The sequence below is a fragment of the Colletotrichum paranaense genome, assembly GCF_030867605.1.
Source record: "Colletotrichum paranaense strain IMI 384185 chromosome Unknown Scaffold_5.1, whole genome shotgun sequence".
Taxonomy (NCBI): domain Eukaryota; kingdom Fungi; phylum Ascomycota; class Sordariomycetes; order Glomerellales; family Glomerellaceae; genus Colletotrichum; species Colletotrichum paranaense.
The window spans coordinates 885,261-902,598 of NW_026848963.1; the positions used below are offsets into that span (position 1 = coordinate 885,261).

Sequence of the window (17,338 nt, forward strand, 5' to 3'; positions counted from 1 at the left end):
GTGGCACACTGGTTAAGCTATAAAGGAAGGTATTTCATAAAACACTCAGGTGCTAATGCGAAGATAGTTTTAGGTGATTTAATTAATGGAATCATGGCTTGAGACGTAAAAGTGTAGGTACATGACAATGGCCCTAGCCGCAATTGCTGGCTATCTTTGAACTCCATGTCCTCATCCCATCTTACCCAACGCTAATAGCACACAAGCAATCCGTTTTCCGGAAATGCTGAATCATTCATAATACATTAAACCCTTTAGTCGAAGGGGTTGGTGCGGGTTCCCCACCAGGTGAGGAATACCGACAGACCGACAGTCTCAATGACCTTGGCCAGGACGCTGACGCCAACGGTGTCGACAGGGCGCTTTTCAACAAAGACCTGGGAGATGTACTGCATACTTGTTAGTAATTGAAGGACGGTGAAGGGTGAAGAAATATGACATACGCCGGGAGCAGAGGTAGCGAAGAAGATCAGAGAGCCGAGGTAGGCAGCGCCCTTGTAGGACAGGGTGCCGGTAGCGTTGATGAGAGCACCAACACCGTAGGACTGGAGGGCAGAGCCGACGAGGGAAGTACCCCAGGCGACAGCGGCACCCTGAGCCTCCTTGGAGCGAGCGAACTCCTCCTTGGTGTTGGCAGCCTTGGCGCGCTGGTAGGTCTGGCCGAAGATGGGGGTCAAGACTGTTGAGGGGGAGGAGCTTGGGTCAGCTGATTCTGTCATGGAATGGCCCGGGGTCCAGCATGGAGTCTTGGTGAGAGACATTTCACGTACCAGCGAGCTCAGCCGTGTGGTTGAAGATGGTGCCGAGGGCAATAGCCGAAGGCTTGACGGGGGGAAGGTCTGTTGCAGGAGATTGTTAGTTATTATTCTCATTCAACTGATGATGGCTGGGTTTCCTCTCGAGCCCAACGAAGGCGCATTCTCCCTCGGTAAGTCTGGATGAGAGGGCGAGCGAGGTAGCTGAGTAGAGCTACGTAGAGAAGGCGTGATGCTTTCTCAAGCTTCTCTCTCACAGCGGAATTGGAATAGCGACTTACAGTGCAGAGACATGATGGCTGATTTCTGGGGTATCTTATTGTGATGAAAAAAGAGAATCAATTGAAGTGATGTAAACAGAGCCAGATGAGTGGGAGGGCAAAGGCTTTTATGTGCTAAGGGAGGGAGAGAGAGAACTGGGCGGCGTGTGTGTGAGCCACCTGTGACCTCAGCCTCTGCAATGCAAAAGGAGGTAACCGGAGCAAGGCAAGTGCGTAACTACTTCGTACCTGTTCGTTCGTTCCAGGGCGAAACAAGAGAGGAGGGAAGCGTGGGAAGCTACTTTACCTTGGCTGGTGGTGGTACCTCAGGCGCCGCGAAGGGAAGGGGCCAGATCGAGGTCTCATTCCATCATCGGTTGGACCTGGGCTTCCTTCCCTCAGGCCATAAAAAAAATATGTACATGCTGCGGTAGGTAGAGCGTGAAGCATGAAGCTACTTTGGAACTAAGAGCGTAGCTGGACATGGTACAAGCAGGGGTGGGCAATTCGCTACGGAGAGACATGTCACAGAGCTCTCTCTCCCGTCTCTCTCCTTACTCCACTCTCTTTCTCACTCTCAGCTCACCTATTCCATTGAGATGTGTCAATGTCTGTTGTCCCAAGCTTCTCCAAAAACCCAAGCTATGCCTCTTTCACTCACGTCGCCCAGCTGTCGATGTCGTGGTGTCGTCACCTGTCGAATGATGTCACCACCCACCTTCCCCGCCGAACCCACAAGCCCAGGCCTATCCACTCACAATCGCTCCGATCATTGGTCGAGACCTCTCTCCTGTGGACCTTCTTGACCTCTCTCCCTGGGCCCGCATACTTCGTAGTTACTTCATACCCCCCAAGCTATCCGCATCTAGCCCGTCCCGTCGACCTTCTGGGCCGTCTGGGTTTAGCACATCATCCTTTCCATCAGCTTGAGCTTTCTTCGCCCGCGTATGCCCGTGAGGGAGTTTTCCGCGACAAGGTCCCGGAGCGAGTCCTCCTCGACTCCCCTGCATTTTCCTCAGGCCCTCAGGCCCTCAGGCTCTGTGGCTCTGTGGCTCCCACCCGCAGTAGGTAAGGTTGCCGTAAACAAAACACAGTGGAGAGTGATTGACAAAAATCTGGAGCAAAAAAACGATCGAGATGCGACTTTCCTGTGTGGCTAGTGCAAGATTCACACTTCCCGTGTCTCCTCATCACCCCATGCCCGAGGCAAATGATGCTCAGGCACTCGCGCACTCCCAGGTCAATGCAATTCCAATTTTGTCCATACAAACTGCGCCTCTTTTCCGGTTCCCAGGCCCTGCCAACTTCTGCAATGTACATAGCTCCCGCCGAGTCTAGGAAAACCGCATTAGCAAGGGTAGCTGAGCTACCTGACGTACGGATGGTATCATTGCAGCGTAGAATTTCGTTTCTCGAATGGTCGCCCGCATTCACTTGTGCATAATCCAGCTGCTCTAGCTCAGGTACAAACAAGGCAAGAAAAGACGGAATGTCGGAAATATCGTCTAGCTCGTCCACGGCTCAACGTCCACAAGTTCCCATCGTCTACCTTTACACTGTCACTGCCAACCCGACATTTCCATTCAATAACATGTTCTCGCTGAACGTCGAAAAGGCTGGTGGCCTGGCATGTATTCCTGAAGCTCTACAGAATCGTACCGACATTTTGCAGTCGTGCCGCCCAATAACTCCTCTTACCATCCCTTTACCAAATGTTATTAATACACCGCTGCACCACGAAGTTGAAGCCGCTGGTGTTCGCTTTGCCCAATTCCATGCCAGTACAGTACACCAGATTCCCTTCTACAGTCCCAACCCAGTTCTACGCCATATGCTGACCGTCTTCGCCTCCACGCAATGCAAGCAGCGCCCTCACGTCCGACACATATTGGAGACCCTCGAGCAGTGGCACTAGATGCAAGAGATCATTGTCTGTCGGGTCGTTAATCCAGCCTTGAATAGGGATGGCGTTATCTAGCGACGAGGCCCACGTTAGTCGAATTCCCACATATAGATCGTATACTGCCATTACACACCTTGATGGAACATGTAACTCAGTGGACTATTATCCAAGATCATGACCTTGCTCAAGTCCGGCTCAACGGAACTAAGGTCCTTGATGAAGGCTCCCTGTCGGAACGTGCAGTGCTGTCTGTAGTATCGCGCCGAGAAGAATTTCCTCTCTGCCTCTAACCAGTCTATCACGGGGTCCGCATATTCCTGGACCGAGGCCGTGAAAACGACGAGGTTATACCATTTGCAAACCTTCATCACACGATTAGCGCCAACTACTTGTTCAGTCATTTTGAACAATGCTTACCCGACGGAGGAAGTCATCGCAGTGTGGACGTTTGTTAACCCAGTACAGAATGGGATGCTGCGGTCCGATCGATGTTTGGCCTCCGGCACCGACATAGGTCTGGTTTAATCTGACCTCAACCATATGCCCCGTACTCATGCGTCCCCCCTTGGACATGCTGTGAATCAGGGTTTCGTCGAGGTCCAGAATGAGAGTCTTTTGGTACTTGGGATCGGTCGAAGGCTCGAGGTTGAGGTATGATGGTTGTCGTCGAGGAATCAAGGGTCGAGGAGGGGCCGGTGTCTTTGGATATCGCGTCAGCGCGCCTGCGGGAGACGTCGGAGACTTGAGTTGCGCGGAAATGTCGGAAGAGCCAGATTCACCACTGCCCTTGGGCCGTGCTGCCGCAGACTGCGTCTTTCGGTGCTTTCGTTGCGGAAGAGCATCCTCACTGTGTAGCTTGATCCGAATAGACCTCCGTGCTGGCGCAATCTCTTCCGCTGCGGACTTTGAACGCGAGTGTCGACCGGTAGAGCCCCGGCGTCGGCGATCGGCATCCGAGTCTGATTCTGAAGATATGCCTGAAGAAGATGAACCTGATGATCCCACTGGTCTTGAGTACGCAACCCCTCCATATCCGGCGCTACCCTGCCGGCCCGACTTTTCGTCCACGGAGCCAGCAAAGTCTGTCGCGAGCTTTTTGTTGCTTCTATTGTGCAAGCCGAATAATCTTTTGAATGGATAAAAGAGCGAGAAATCCCCTGCGTCGTCATAAAGGCAGGCAATCAGATACACGCCCGGGGCGGCAAGGGTGGACAATACCCAGCGGAGGGAATTGATGAAGCCGGCAGCGATGCGCCGAGGCAATGAGTGCCATGAAGTTGATCTCAGCCCTACTTCTTTCGATTCTCCCCCTATTAGCGGCGTAGCTTCGCTCGCGAGGTCTAATGCACCATGTGCGTCGTTGCGCTGTTCGAAAGCCGTCTTTTCGAGGGGGAAAACATCTTCGTCTTGGTCGTCGCCCTGTTTGTCTGCGCCTTCGCCACTCTGCTGGTCGCTGTCAGGTTGGACGGCCAATCCCAAGGAGCCAATGGAGTTGGATCGCGAGGCAACCGGACTCGGCGGCGGAGAGACGCGAGAGGTGATGATATTCAGGGAGTTCATCTTTGATAGGATATGCAATCCATGAGGCATGGAGGGTCGACGGCGGGTTGCGATGCGGGAGTGAAAGGACTTAGGAGACGTCGAGGGTCAATAGTAAGGGGTGGTTTCGGTGGTCAGGAATGTTCCAGACGTTCCGCGCGACGAAGGAGGCGATGTATTCGCAGTCGCGTTGGGAGAAATGGGCGTCGAGCGAGTATTTCGAATACACCGCAGTAGGGAGAAGCGAGTGTAGGGTTGACAAACGTCTCAAAGGTCTGCCGCTGAGTCTGTAATGCTTAGTGGGATTGCGTAAGGTTGAGGTGAGGTACTCGACGAGTCTGTCGTGATCGTGGTGGTTGTGTTCGTAGTCGGGAATGCAAGCCGGCGGGCTGTCCAGATGGTTTTCCCCCCAAGTCCAAGGAACGGCAACAATCAGCTCGCCATAGGCGAACGAGGCCCAGGAAAATGAAAGCGCGAGGTGGTGGCGCTGGTGAAAAAGGTTCGTCCGTCGACAGCTAACAGACGCTAAAGTGATATGTGGCCGTCAGCGCAAACCTGTCGATTAGACCTTGAGACCTTGAGAGGGGAGGAAAGACGCAAAAAGGGTCAGTCGGGCTTTCGGGAGTTGGAGGTATCGAGGCGGCCGGGATGCGGTAGTGTTGAAAGGCAATGGATGAAAAGGACAGGGACCTGGTCTGTGATTGGAGGTGTCGGCAAGTAGTCCAGTACCTGAGGTACGGGTAGTTAAAGCAAGATGAGGTGAGGTAGAGGCGCGAGTGGAAGCCGCGGAAAGGAACCTGAGCAAGCAAGCAAGTGGAGGGGAGCAACAGTAAGGTAGGTGCAGCAGCAGCAGCAGCAGCTCAACACTATGGAAATCTGCTGGGTTTGGCCGGGTTGGACCGTGGTGGCACTGGGATAACGATTTGATGCCGGCCGGTATTGACGGTATTGGTCCAGGGCTGACCGTGGGGTTACACTGCCTGCTGACCCTTGTGGGGGAATGGGCAATGAAGATAGGTTCACGTGTCGAATTGTTCACTTTATTCCACTGGACCACTGGACAACTATCTCTTGCCGCCTCATCTTTTCCACTCGCTGTTGCAGTTTTTGGAAGATGCAGGACGTGGGTGATGAGCGGGCCAGCTGCTGCCAAGCGGCTACGTAATGGATGTACCTCAGCCCACATTCAGAGGTATCTATCTTCCCCAACACAAACTGGCAGGATGAGGAGTGGGATAACAGTACCTGCGGAACTAAGCCTGTAAGGTACATAGGTATGAATCAGTTGACCTTTTTATACACACTATTTCCTGCAATGTCATATGTCCTTTCAATGTTACCATCTCCAGCAGTATCTTTCTCTGCCACGGGCATCAGCTCTCGCTAACAATGGCAAGGATTTGTGTGAAATGATTGAAAACGTCCATCAGCCGATACCGAGCTACCTTGCTCTCTGGCTGTAATCTTGAACTGTGTGCTCGTCTTTTTCCCATGTGAAAGAGAGCCACTCCACTTTTGCTGTCGTTGTTGAGGGTTTGATTGAACAGCGACAGGGCCGACAGGGCACGAATCGGGGGGCCGCAGTCTGCGGGCACTCTGAATCTGCAGCATCCAAATCTTTGGCGGAATACGGCCTCTTTTGGGCCTCGCAATTCCGATCCATCACTTTTCGTATCCGTGTTCCAATGCCGCTCAACCATTCGCTCCGAGCTCTCATCCCAAGCCCAGGCAGTTCCTTTTGTCTGCCTGAGAAAAAACCCCTCGTTGAACCAGAAGCCTATGGAGACCTTTCACTAATTCAATAGAGTCGCAGCCAGGATACATGACTATTGTCTACACCTCTAATAAGAGAGATCCTTTCTGTCATTAGATGCTCGTACGAGTTCCCTGTCATGTTGGGTGTGGTTGCTTCTTAGAAGGCAATTGAATGGCACATGTTCTAGACTCAACTCACAACCCAAGTAGCAGCCTAGGACATGGTTTGCGGAAACTCACAATAAATCCTACCACAGACCGCTGATACTACCAGAATGCTTCAGATGCCAGAGAAGGGAAGAAACTTTTTAGTTAAAGCTGAGGTGTAAGATGCATGCTTGAACCAAGATGACAGGCCATCCCGATATATTGCCTTCGCGCTTGTTCCTATGGGCAATATAGGCGCAATGGTGTAGATGCTTTCTCGTAAATCATTTGAGACAAAAGCAGTGTTCATGAAGTATATCGAGAACATTTTTCTAGCTCCTCGGAAATTCGATAGAATAAAGCCGCAATCTACTCGACTTACAGTGAAGCACTCTGAACATAAGATTAGGTCGTTTGGGTGGACTAATTTTGCAGACAGAAACTCTGAAAAACAGAGACAAGCAGCAATAAAATCAGATTCCAAAAGAAGAGGTCAATATCACAACGGCCCATTTACTTTTGAGACATAGCAGTTGGTGGCATTCCAGGGCACATTTTCGGCCCAGAAGCAAGGAACCTCAGGGTTTCTGTCAACCTGGTAGATGACGAGCAGCTCGCAGCCAGAGTGCGATAGCCAACCACTTGATGCCCCTAACGCATCACTTACAGCAGAAATTCAGCGAGCCAACGTCATTTTGCAGTGATGGAGGGGTATTCGAGCAGTGGAGTGCTTCCGCTGAAGTGTGATTGGGAACACCTGGAGTTCCACAGGTGTCCCTCCTGATCCGGGTTGCTTCGGGCCGAGACTAGCCCGCTGTCTAGGGCTGCCATTTACCGGTGCCAGCTGGCTGAGCTGGTAAGGGAGGTGCGAGACGGAGCTTGTGGTCACCCAATGCCCCTCGAAATTTTTAGCGTGACAGGGGTCGTTCATTGTCCCTCTCTGAGCTTCACAGTTGAGTCACAACCGTTTGCGCACAATTTACAATTCTCCATTCAGTCCACGCCCGAAGCTAGACCAACGGCCATTGATCGGTACATCCACATTGTGCAGCGACTGAAGACAACCAGATTGCCATTTCGGAATATCTTGCGACTTCAGTAACCCCCATCGATCAATCCCGAAAAGTCTTTGCGACGACTCACTCCCACCCCTCCCAACATCGGGCCTTGATTTCGGCGACAGCACCCACCACCGAAAATGGCTACCGTGAAGCCCAGCACGGGGGACCTCGAACGGTACCTCAAAACCCTGAAGGGTAAGCCTTTGGAAGCGTCAATTGACAGTCTCATCTCGTACGTATCTTGCCGGCCGTATGATCCTTTTCTACCCCTGCCTCGGCCGCGCTAATCCTTGAATCCGCCAGTCTCCTGAAAAGACGACAGATCCAGGGCTCCGAGCTCTGCGCTGTTGCGACCGCACATATTCTCCTTCAGGTTGTGGCCAAGTCGAAATGGAACGACGTCGACTCGTTGCTGGAGAAGGTGCAGCAGATCGGATTGCGCCTCATCGCCGCACAGCCCAAGGAATTGGTCGTTGGCAACATCGTTAGACGCGTGTTGAGCCTGATCCGAGACGAGGCTGCCGAGGACCGAAATGAAGACTTTAGTGAGACTGCCACAGAAGTTGGAGGAACCCCGACGACAGCAGTGCCAGACCCCTCCAAGCTGGAGCACCAATGGCCCCCCTCTACATATACCAAGCAGGATGCCGGTTCAGACTACATCACGAGCGGCCCAAGACCCGTTCGCCCCGGCTTCCTCACGTCCGCGAGCTCTTTCCACGTCTCAAAGTCTCTCTTTTCCCTTCTCGAGGCGTCACCCCCAGTGGACACTGCTGGCATCATGGCCGGATCGCCGTTTGGCAAGGACTCTGGCGCTTCAACACCCCTTCGTGGACAGTCGACTAGGGTGCACGCTCTGAGATCAGAAGTCTGCGAGGGTATCGAGGAGCTCAAGGACGAGATCGGCCAGGTGGACGACCAGATTGCAGGAGCTGCGGATGTTCAGATTCACCCCGGAGACTATGTGTTGGTGCACCAGCCTTCAGCCACGGTCCAGAAGTTCATCCTACGCGCTGCAACAAGAAGAAAGTTCACCCTGTTCATCGCTGCCGGAACGGCTGCCTGCTCCAGTGGGGAGCCGCCATATGCATCTTTCAGGAAGAAGCTTGCAGCAGCGGGCATCAGTGCGATCAACATCCTCAACAGCGGTCTGATGGCCTACATGCCCCGGATTAACAAGGTGATTCTGGGAGCAAGAGCCGTCCTGGCCAACGGCGGCATCCTGACAGATGCAGGCGCTGGTGTGATTGCACGCGCAGCCAAGGAGCAGGGCAACCCGGTGATTATCCTCAGCGGCGTCTACAAGCTCTGCCCAGAGAGCTACTTTGACGAAGAGAGCCTCGTAGAATGGGGAAGCTCTATGGGCCATGTCAGCTTCGCAGACGGAGCCATGGTCAACGGTGTCGACGTTCGCAGCGCAGTTAGTGAATTTGTGCCTCCCGAACTGCTCGACACCTACATTACCAATCTGTAAGTCCATGATCCCAAACATGACGGCGTTGAGCCACAACTGACATGCTACACAGTGGCGCACACTCGCGGAACCATCTGTCCACTATCATCGCGGATCACTACAAGCCAGAGGATGTTGATTTCCATCTCTGGAGCACGGAGGCTGACCGATGAGTGCTGCCTCTGAAGTATGTCTCTATGGGAAACCCTGGCACGTTTAACGCTGCAGGGGACGCGACAGCGGCGTCCGCGGCCGTGGGGATGATTCGTGGCCCGAAGACGAAAGCGAACTTTCAGCCCTGGCCCAGCTATTGAATGATGATACCAGGCGCATGCATGGCCTGGGTTCCGTACAAGTATACTAATTCGCGGTTCAATCCTGGGCCCCTTCTCTCTCTAGGGCTAGGGTGAGTTGGTTCGGCAGCACGGCGTTCAGTTTGGAGGGGTAACACAAGCTCGAGAGGTCGCGGCAGCGTTTCCAACGGCATGGTAGAGAGACCCACTGGATTGCAGGCTTATGTGGCTTGATGTGGAGGGATTACACTGATGGCGTATTGCTGCCTCCGAAGAGGCCGCGTCAGCGCGTTGCAGCACAGAGAGCCTTCTCGAAGAAAAGTGACTGCGGGCTGCTCTTATCCAGGGTTCAATTTAGCGGTGGCTTTTTATTTCATTGGGGGAGGGGAAACCTTGAACAATCGGGGATTGCGAACAAACGCGTGCCCCTCGCAACTTTTGGCTGCGCCGTGGACCGCAGGGGTCGCCCTCAAACAAGGTTGATGCTTATCTTCACCTGGCGTGGGCTCGGCCGCACCGCTTGGGCTCCCGAGGGGTGTGGGGTTTGACCCCCGACCTCTCTATTGAGTGACGAACTGTGGTTCACCGTTCGAGGGGTGGGAATTAGACGTCGTAAGGCTACGCGAACGAGGGGACAAACTGGTCAGAGAGGTTCGCTAGTGGGAAAGCATGGCCATTTGTTCTTGCAAGGTTGAGAATTGGAGAAATGTGATGTAGGGGAGGAGAGGAGGATTGAGTCAAACGGTCAACGGAAGGCCCAACCTTAGCCCAGCCAAGCTACAACAACCAGCTAGCTAATAAGCTCATCAAAGTGCCTTGTATCCCACACTTTCTTCATCCGCCATGTGCCGTAGCGCCGTTTTCCACAGTCTTGGGTTTACTCATCTTGGCCTCTTTTCCATCTCACCTCTCGTCGCAAACTACCTACCTTACTCTCTTGTGTTTGACCCACCAGTTTAGTGAACAATTTGATAATCTCATCATCGTCGCGAATCAAATATCTTCCAGTCTCGACAACTCTGCTTCCAGCCTCACAACATACCATCCCACGCCGAGCACAGGTCACCACCGCGAATGGCGGCCATGCGAGACCCCGAACTCGACGATGTGCCTCCTCCGCCGTACTCCGAGACAGACATCTACTCAAACTCTGGCCGGCCGTCAAATCCGCCCTCAAGCTCACCACACATCTCGTCTCATCATGGCGCCGACGACACTGCCTCGCGCGGCTCTTCGCACGCCTCATCGCACAGCGAAGTTATCTACACCCCGCCATTGACACCCCGCACCGGCGGCCCAGGCAGCAGCGGCGGCGGCGGTTTTCACCATCATAGCTCGAATGCGAGCCTCGACCTCTCCAGCCGCTCTCTCGCGGCAACTGGAGGAGGATCTCACCAGTCTCAATCTCTTTCGGGTTCAGTGTCGGCATCAACAACAGCGTACTCTGAGTTTACAGCATCCTACTTCGAATCCAGGCCGCCGCCCGCGGCACTCGCCCCGTTATCCAGGGACCAGCTTCTCGTCCACGCACTGACCATCAACCCGACCTCGACACCGGACGACGTACCCTACTCCCCGGCCTGGGCCCCCCGCGACGTCACGCAGCAGGACTGGGCAACGTTTCTCAATTGCCTGATCCCGCACCACGCTGCGGCACGGAACGAGGCCGTCATCGTCCGTAAGCTGCAGGCCGAGGAGGAGGCCCTTGCTGCCGCCGCCGCCGCTGCCAGGTCGAATGGAAGAGGTACGGGGCAGAGCAACAGCGGCGGTAGCGCTCATGCTTCGGCGCAACTAGATCAGATTCGCGCGGACAGGGAGACCGACCCCGGGGCGGCGGCCGTTGCTTCGGGTACAAGGAGAGAGGAAGCAGAAGGTGTGGTTGCGCAGTGGAACGAGGGGTTCTTCCGGCCCAGGGGCATGCTCATCACGCTGGTACCTGAGGTAGCGGAGGACGATTTGCACGTGCCAGGCGCGTGGGACCGGTCCTTTGACAGAAACGCTGAGAATCCTGCTATCGGAGGCGGCAACCGTGATCTTGGTCTCGGTGATGGGAGTGGCAGTGGCGGTCCCACGCCCGTACCATTCCCAGCACATCCTGGTCAAGGGCCCGCGATGCAAACTCAGCAGCAACCTCAGTCTGGCTCCAACGAATCACGAAATAGCTGGAGCTTTGGCGGTATCACTGTCTCCACGGATGGTATCAACATTGGCGACCGCATTGTCGCAGGCAGCAACGGTATTCGAGTAGGGAACCTTATTGCGGACGAGAACGGCATCAGATTTGGAAGCACTACCACGCCCCGCGCGCAAGCGCATTATGCCGGCCCCGGGTGGGCTCCTCCTCCGCCTCTTGCACCTCCGGGTCCGCCACCGGCACCCATGTTTGGCGGGCCCGACCAAGTACCAGGAACCTTTTTCCCGACGGGGCCGCCTCACCCTCAGCCACCGATCATTCCACATCCGAACCCGCAGCATCCCTTTTACCAAGGCAGCGGCCCAGAACAACAACACGCTCGCCATGAGAGCGGAGATGGCGGGAGAGACGGAGTAGCAGGCCGCGGTCGGCCTCCCGGCCGGTACCCCTCAGACCAGCGCTCCATCTCATCCTCCTCCGCCTCTTCTTCATCTTCAGCATCCTCTGCATCCTCCGTCGGCTCACTGCCAGACTACGAAGACCTCTACCCTTCACAGCTTCCCATCTACAAACAGCGTATCACCACTTGGCTATCACACCCAGAACAGCCTGTCACGAAAGACGATATTGCGCAGCTGCGCGAGGACATACGTTCCGCCGGGTCCATAGCGGCGACGCAACCCTCGCAGCAGCCAGAGAAAGGACCAGAAAGTACAGCAACAGCAGCTACTGCTGCGTCGAAAAAGGCAGAGGAGAAAGCCCTCAGAGCGGAAATTAGAAGCATCACGCAGGACTGGCGCAAACTCAAGCGCCAGCAGCGGGCAACGCGCAAGGAAAAGCGGAAGGAACGCCGCGCGAGGAGGAAAGAGGAGAAGAGGGAGCGGAGGGAGGAGAGGAGGGAAAGCAGGAGGGAGAATAGGGGGGCAAGGCGGGAGCAGAGAGAGGCGCATAGGGAAGCGCGGAGGGGCGGCGGTCGTGGTGGGCTAGGAGGAGATCCTAATCACCATTATCACCAACGTCGGCATCAGCTAGAGCACCAACAGCACCAGCAGCAACAGCAGCAGCAACAGCGCCAGCACCAGGCGCAACAGAGACAACATCAGGAGCAGCAAAGACGACACCAAGAACAGCAAAGACAACATCAAGAGCAGCAGCGTCGACATAGCCAACAGCAGCAGCAACACCAACAGCATCAACAACAGCAGCATCATCAACAAAATTCACAACACCAACAGCATCAGCAACACCAGCAACATCACGGTCCCGGACCGGCGCCGTGGGGCGGGCCGACAGTGTTTGTCCCGCCGATTGGTGTTCATGTTCCCCCGCCCCCCGTGGTACACGGCACTCCTCCGATCCCCAACTTCCCCAATAACACCTCTCCTGTGCCGAATGTTTGGGGCATGCCGTGGGGACCTCCAGGGCCGGGTAGAGGTTCCATGCCGGGTGGTTTCCCGGGCAGTGGTCCTCCTGGTCCTCCTGGTCCTGGTCGCTGGGGAGGGTTGCCCGGGGCATGGCCATTCACAGCAGTACCGCCAGCGTCAGCAGCAGGGAACAGAAGCCCCAGCATCGGCGGCGGCGGTGGCATGACCTCTGCCCCATCCACGCCGACGCCGCCCTCGTCCCAGGCGCTTTTCAAGGCGGTGGAGGACATGGAGAAGGACATCGCCAGAAGGGTGGAGGAGCTAGACAAGGCGAGGACCGAGATGCGGGATAGCAATCCTGGAAGAGGACGCTGCGGCGGCGGTCGAGGCTGGGGCCGTGGCCGTGGCGGGGGATGCGGCGGAAGAGGCGGCGATGACAATACGCAGCGCCTAGAGGAGGAGATTGACGAGTTGTCGAGGAATATCGAAAAACTCAAGGTCGAGGCGGACGCGGAGTTTGCGCGTGAGTTGGCGGCGGAGGATCAGAAGTCTGGGGTGTGGTAGATAGACCACCCACCACCCTCTCATAATTATTTACCTACCTTATGAATACGGTATCGGACATGTGTATAGTCTGTAGAAATAACCAGGAAACTTTTCTTTCCATTATACCGCCACCAATGGCCTCGTCTACTGTCTTTTTTGGGTACCTTGCTATGATGCGCCATAACCCAGTCATGAACATGATCGTATAAAGCTTTTGAACTCCGCTGCGTAGGTCAAGCTCGTACAGACAGTCATTCTCGTCCCAACATTGAGCTCTACATTTCCTTCCGTCTGTCCTCCTGATGGCATGAGAGATTGCAACGAAAATTTCGGAACCACATGGCGGTAACAGTTCGAAAAGCTGCATCATCAGCCTGTCAAGTGCCATCTGCCTTTTGATTTTCCCGCCCACGCCGCGAACAGACGTTTACGCTGTCCCAAAGATGAGGAAAGGAGCAAATCTTTTGCCCGCGCGCGGTTTATCACAGCCCCATCACATAGCCATCAGAGCGAGAATCTGGCCAACTGTGCCCCCAGGGAGCTCCACCTTTAGTTCTTACTCTCATTCTTCTCAACAAGCTCCCCAACACCCAACCCGCGACCGACCTTGACCTTGCGCTTCTTATCAGCGGCGGGCGCGTTCGGATCGCGCCCGACGTCGCCCACGGCCTCACCCTCGTCTGCGGCTTCACCTGTAGCGGCTTCCTCCTCCTCGCGGTCGCGCTCGTCCTGGATCTGCTCGCGGATGTAGCTCAGGTCGAGCTTCATGCAGTAGGCGTCCTCGCCGTCGGCGTAGTATTTGCTCTCCGTCTTTTCGTTCTTGAAGCCGAGGGTGTCGCGGTAGAGGTGGATGGCGGCCTGGTTGGAGACGCGGACGTGGAGGGAGACGTACTGGGCGCCGAAGGTCTCGACCATGGCGAGTTCTGTGGTAATGTCAGTCAGTCAGCCCTTTGGTCAATAGCAATGCCGTAGACGGAGCGTCCGCGTAGGAACAGAGGTGTAAACGCACGACTTTGGCGCATCAGCTTCTCGGCGATACCTAGGCGGCGGTGGGTGCGCATGACGCTGAGACTGGTGATGTGGCCGTGGGCGACGCCGTCGGTGGGCTCCTCCTCCATCTTGGCCAGGACGTAGCCGACGATCTTGGGGTAGTCGTAGGGGGTGCGCTTGGGGCGGGAGACGTCGACGGCGACATAGCTGAGCTGGGGCCACGAGAGGGCGTGGTAGAGGTAGTACTTTAGGAAGTAGTTCTCGGGCAGGTTCTCGAGGTTGGCGTGCTGTATGAGGGGGAGGTCGGCGGGCTTGAGGAGGCGGATATCCATGGTGGGCGAGGTTGTGTCTGAGTCGTGGGGGCTGTGAATGGAACGGACGGGTTCGAAATGACGACGTTGGCCGGCTTTGCGTAGAGTAGCGCAAGGCTGAAGAGACGCAGGGTGCGGTGGTGGGTTGATTTCGCGATGGGGGACGCTGAGGAGGGAGGGGAGTGTGGTGTAGACTTTTGGAAAGACCCTGGTCGTTGGACCATGAGGTGGCTGCAAGAACCCCACCACCGCCGCACAAGGCTCCGAGCGTCGCTCAAAACTGCCCCGCCAGATGCTCAGCTAAGATACACGAGCTTATTGCAGCTCGAACTGTACTTTTCCGTGTTTACAACCGTTGACAGGATAGGTCCTTCCTGTTTCGAGCCTTGAGTTGGACCGTGGCACAATCTCTGCAGTGCTTTTCAGGTTAGAAACAGCACTGGAAAGGGCTGAGTTCCACGTGCTCTTTCAGATTCTGGTTCATTTCAACCGAATTGTTTAGCCCAAGCTACTATGCCTAGGTAACTTGAGGCCTGAGATTATATTCGTGATGCTCAATGTCACTACTAAATTCTGCTGCTTTCCCGTTTTCTCATGTGCTACTCAGAAAATCGACCTGTACAAACATAGCCGAATCTGCTTTATGCTGAGTACCTTCTAATTTACGCCCTAACACAACGTCAAAGCTTCACCGTCTAATAGACAGCTCTTCCCAGTTTCCAAGAATAGAGGAAGAGCACTTCACCAGTACAACTCCATTTATCAACATATTCTCAAAAATACAAAATCTCATCTAGGAAGAGATTACTCTTTCATTGCCGAGATATTTGGACACGAGGTTTAGGCAAGTGAGTGAGGCTTGTGATGCTTACGGATACCAGGTAGTACTTCTATGTTCAGCTGGAGTACTCTCAGCTCAGCGGTGATAGCAGACTTCGCTTTCATTCCATTCTCATAGCGCTTCCAAGATTCGGAAATGTACAAGTACACAGCATCGGTCCAACGTAAAGCCCAGCCAGAAAGAACCCTCCTGGTCCTCAGACACAAAACGCTAATCCACGATGATCCAGGACCACCAAAAATCGTGGCCCCCTGGGCGGCGTCGAGCCCACGGCCCGGGATTGGCGCGGGAGAATGACGTGGGGGTGTGCCAGGTGTGGGATGCCCACCGACCGCGGGGCACAACAGATGGAAACTCCAGCGCATAGCTCTGCGATAGCGGGGTAGCTTTCACCCAGAGACACCGACTGGAGTTCCCCCCATCCATCCGCGTCCCACGACATCTAGACCTGACAAGTTCAGATCCCGCCCAATGGAACGTGCCGGCGGGAACTGCTTCGTCGCTCAACAAGTTTCTGATGGGTCACGAGAGCTGCTAGCATTACTCATTCGGGACAATCGAACCCTGCCCAGATACCTTAGGTAGGGTTTCTGGTCCCTGAGTAAGGTAAGGTAAGGTAAGGTATCCGTACTCCGTAGTCTATGTAGCTTATAAGAACCATCTCTGGGCTCCCGTCCTCTTCTCATCGTGAACTTTGCCGACCTTGCCTCAGTCTCTCGTCTTCCCTTCTTTGATACCACAACTGTCCCCTGCCCTCTTTCTCTACTTTCAACCGCAACCTACTTCGTATTCACAAGGAGCCAGCAACCGATTAAAAGCTCCATCGCAATGTCTCGTTCTCTCGATGGCAAGCTCGGAATCGTGACCGGTGCCTCTCGAGGTAAGACTTTCAATAAATATAAGCTCACAACATTATCTAACGTAGATTCACCGTCCAGGCATCGGCGTTGCCATCGCCGAGCACCTCGCCGCCAAAGGCTGCAACCTCATCCTGGGCTACACCTCCCCCTCTTCCCAATCCCCAGCCGAACAACTCGCAACAGACCTGAGCACAAAACACAACATCCAGACCCTCGCGGTCCAAGCCGACATGGGCACGCCCGAAGGACCCCAATCCCTCGTCGCAACCGCAAAAGCCCACTTCGAAAAGCTCAACACCAGCAAGAAATTCCAAATCGACATCCTCATCAACAACGCAGGCGTCGCCCAAAACAACCTCCTCCCCGCCATAACAGTCTCCCAATTCGACGTCTCCTACCGCGTAAATGTCCTCGGCCCTTTGCTCCTAACCCAAGCCGTCCAACCTTACCTGCCCCAAGACCGCTCCGGCCGCATCGTAAACATGTCCTCCGTCAGCTCCTCCGCCGGCTTCCCCGAACAGAGCGTCTACGGCGGCACAAAGGCCGCCCTCGAGGCCATGACGCGCACCTGGGCCCGCGAGCTCAGCGAGAACGCCACCGTCAACGCAATCAACCCGGGCCCCGTGCTCACCGAGATGTACGCGGGCAACACGCCCGAGTTCAAGCGCTTCATCAAGGGCTTCATCGAGCACGCGCCGCTGATGAAGGCCAGGCAGGGGATCGACTCGGACGAGCTGGTCAAGGCCGCTGAGGAGGAGGGCGGGAGGCCGGCGTACGTTGGGGAGATTGCGGGTATTGTGGGCATGCTTGTCTCTGCGGACTCTGCGTGGTGCACGGGACAGGTTGTTTGTGCTAACGGCGGTATGTTTTTCGGGTTGCAGTAGAAGAAGCAGTTTATATAGATGGGACTTCTTACGTTGAATTATGAGGCCGTAAATTTTCGGAGTTTGCTGTGTTAGTTACGAGGTAGACTTAGAATCCAATTCCCCATGTTCCGTTTAGTTAGAAGTATCCCCATTTTCGGCCCTTGAGCGATGATTTCTCTTGTCGAAAATACGAAAGTCAATTCATAAGTATTCATCTAACCACGTGTTGCTGGGTCGTAAGAGTTCATCTTTAAAAGTTG

General features: G+C 54.9%; 9 protein-coding genes across 9 annotated transcripts; 5 read left to right on the plus strand and 4 right to left on the minus strand.

The window, feature by feature from the left end:
- Positions 1–254: 254 nt before the first annotated feature.
- CPAR01_06628 (uncharacterized protein) lies at positions 255–1,049 on the minus strand (the record flags this gene model as incomplete). The annotated part of the gene is made up of 4 exons (XM_060490900.1): positions 255–389; positions 444–679; positions 771–839; positions 1,037–1,049. 4 exons carry the CDS (start codon positions 1,047–1,049, stop codon positions 255–257), a joined length of 453 nt encoding a protein of 150 aa, XP_060349774.1.
- Positions 1,050–1,622: 573 nt separating this feature from the next.
- CPAR01_06629 (uncharacterized protein) lies at positions 1,623–2,930 on the plus strand (the record flags this gene model as incomplete). The annotated part of the gene is made up of 2 exons (XM_060490901.1): positions 1,623–2,083; positions 2,465–2,930. The coding sequence occupies 2 exons, from the start codon at positions 1,623–1,625 to the stop codon at positions 2,928–2,930; spliced, it is 927 nt and encodes a 308-aa protein (XP_060349775.1).
- On the minus strand, positions 2,838–4,478 carry CPAR01_06630 (dullard-like phosphatase; the record flags this gene model as incomplete). Its single annotated transcript, XM_060490902.1, has 3 exons — positions 2,838–2,989; positions 3,052–3,280; positions 3,336–4,478. The coding sequence occupies 3 exons, from the start codon at positions 4,476–4,478 to the stop codon at positions 2,838–2,840; spliced, it is 1,524 nt and encodes a 507-aa protein (XP_060349776.1).
- Positions 4,479–5,464: 986 nt separating this feature from the next.
- CPAR01_06631 (uncharacterized protein) lies at positions 5,465–5,722 on the plus strand (the record flags this gene model as incomplete). Its single annotated transcript, XM_060490903.1, has 1 exon — positions 5,465–5,722. The coding sequence occupies one exon, from the start codon at positions 5,465–5,467 to the stop codon at positions 5,720–5,722; it is 258 nt and encodes an 85-aa protein (XP_060349777.1).
- A 108-nt stretch (positions 5,723–5,830) lies between these two features.
- On the minus strand, positions 5,831–6,157 carry CPAR01_06632 (uncharacterized protein; the record flags this gene model as incomplete). Its single annotated transcript, XM_060490904.1, has 1 exon — positions 5,831–6,157. The coding sequence occupies one exon, from the start codon at positions 6,155–6,157 to the stop codon at positions 5,831–5,833; it is 327 nt and encodes a 108-aa protein (XP_060349778.1).
- A 1,400-nt stretch (positions 6,158–7,557) lies between these two features.
- Positions 7,558–9,046, plus strand: CPAR01_06633 (initiation factor 2 subunit family protein; the record flags this gene model as incomplete). The annotated part of the gene is made up of 3 exons (XM_060490905.1): positions 7,558–7,652; positions 7,724–8,890; positions 8,947–9,046. The coding sequence occupies 3 exons, from the start codon at positions 7,558–7,560 to the stop codon at positions 9,044–9,046; spliced, it is 1,362 nt and encodes a 453-aa protein (XP_060349779.1).
- Positions 9,047–10,249: 1,203 nt separating this feature from the next.
- Positions 10,250–13,228, plus strand: CPAR01_06634 (uncharacterized protein; the record flags this gene model as incomplete). Its single annotated transcript, XM_060490906.1, has 1 exon — positions 10,250–13,228. One exon carries the CDS (start codon positions 10,250–10,252, stop codon positions 13,226–13,228), a length of 2,979 nt encoding a protein of 992 aa, XP_060349780.1.
- Positions 13,229–13,759: 531 nt separating this feature from the next.
- On the minus strand, positions 13,760–14,811 carry CPAR01_06635 (acetyltransferase; the record flags this gene model as incomplete). The annotated part of the gene is made up of 2 exons (XM_060490907.1): positions 13,760–14,133; positions 14,220–14,811. Coding segments are annotated over 2 exons (966 nt in total), but the record flags the coding sequence as incomplete, so codon positions are not given.
- A 1,369-nt stretch (positions 14,812–16,180) lies between these two features.
- Positions 16,181–17,096, plus strand: CPAR01_06636 (short-chain dehydrogenase; the record flags this gene model as incomplete). Its single annotated transcript, XM_060490908.1, has 2 exons — positions 16,181–16,232; positions 16,291–17,096. 2 exons carry the CDS (start codon positions 16,181–16,183, stop codon positions 17,094–17,096), a joined length of 858 nt encoding a protein of 285 aa, XP_060349782.1.
- Positions 17,097–17,338: the final 242 nt, after the last annotated feature.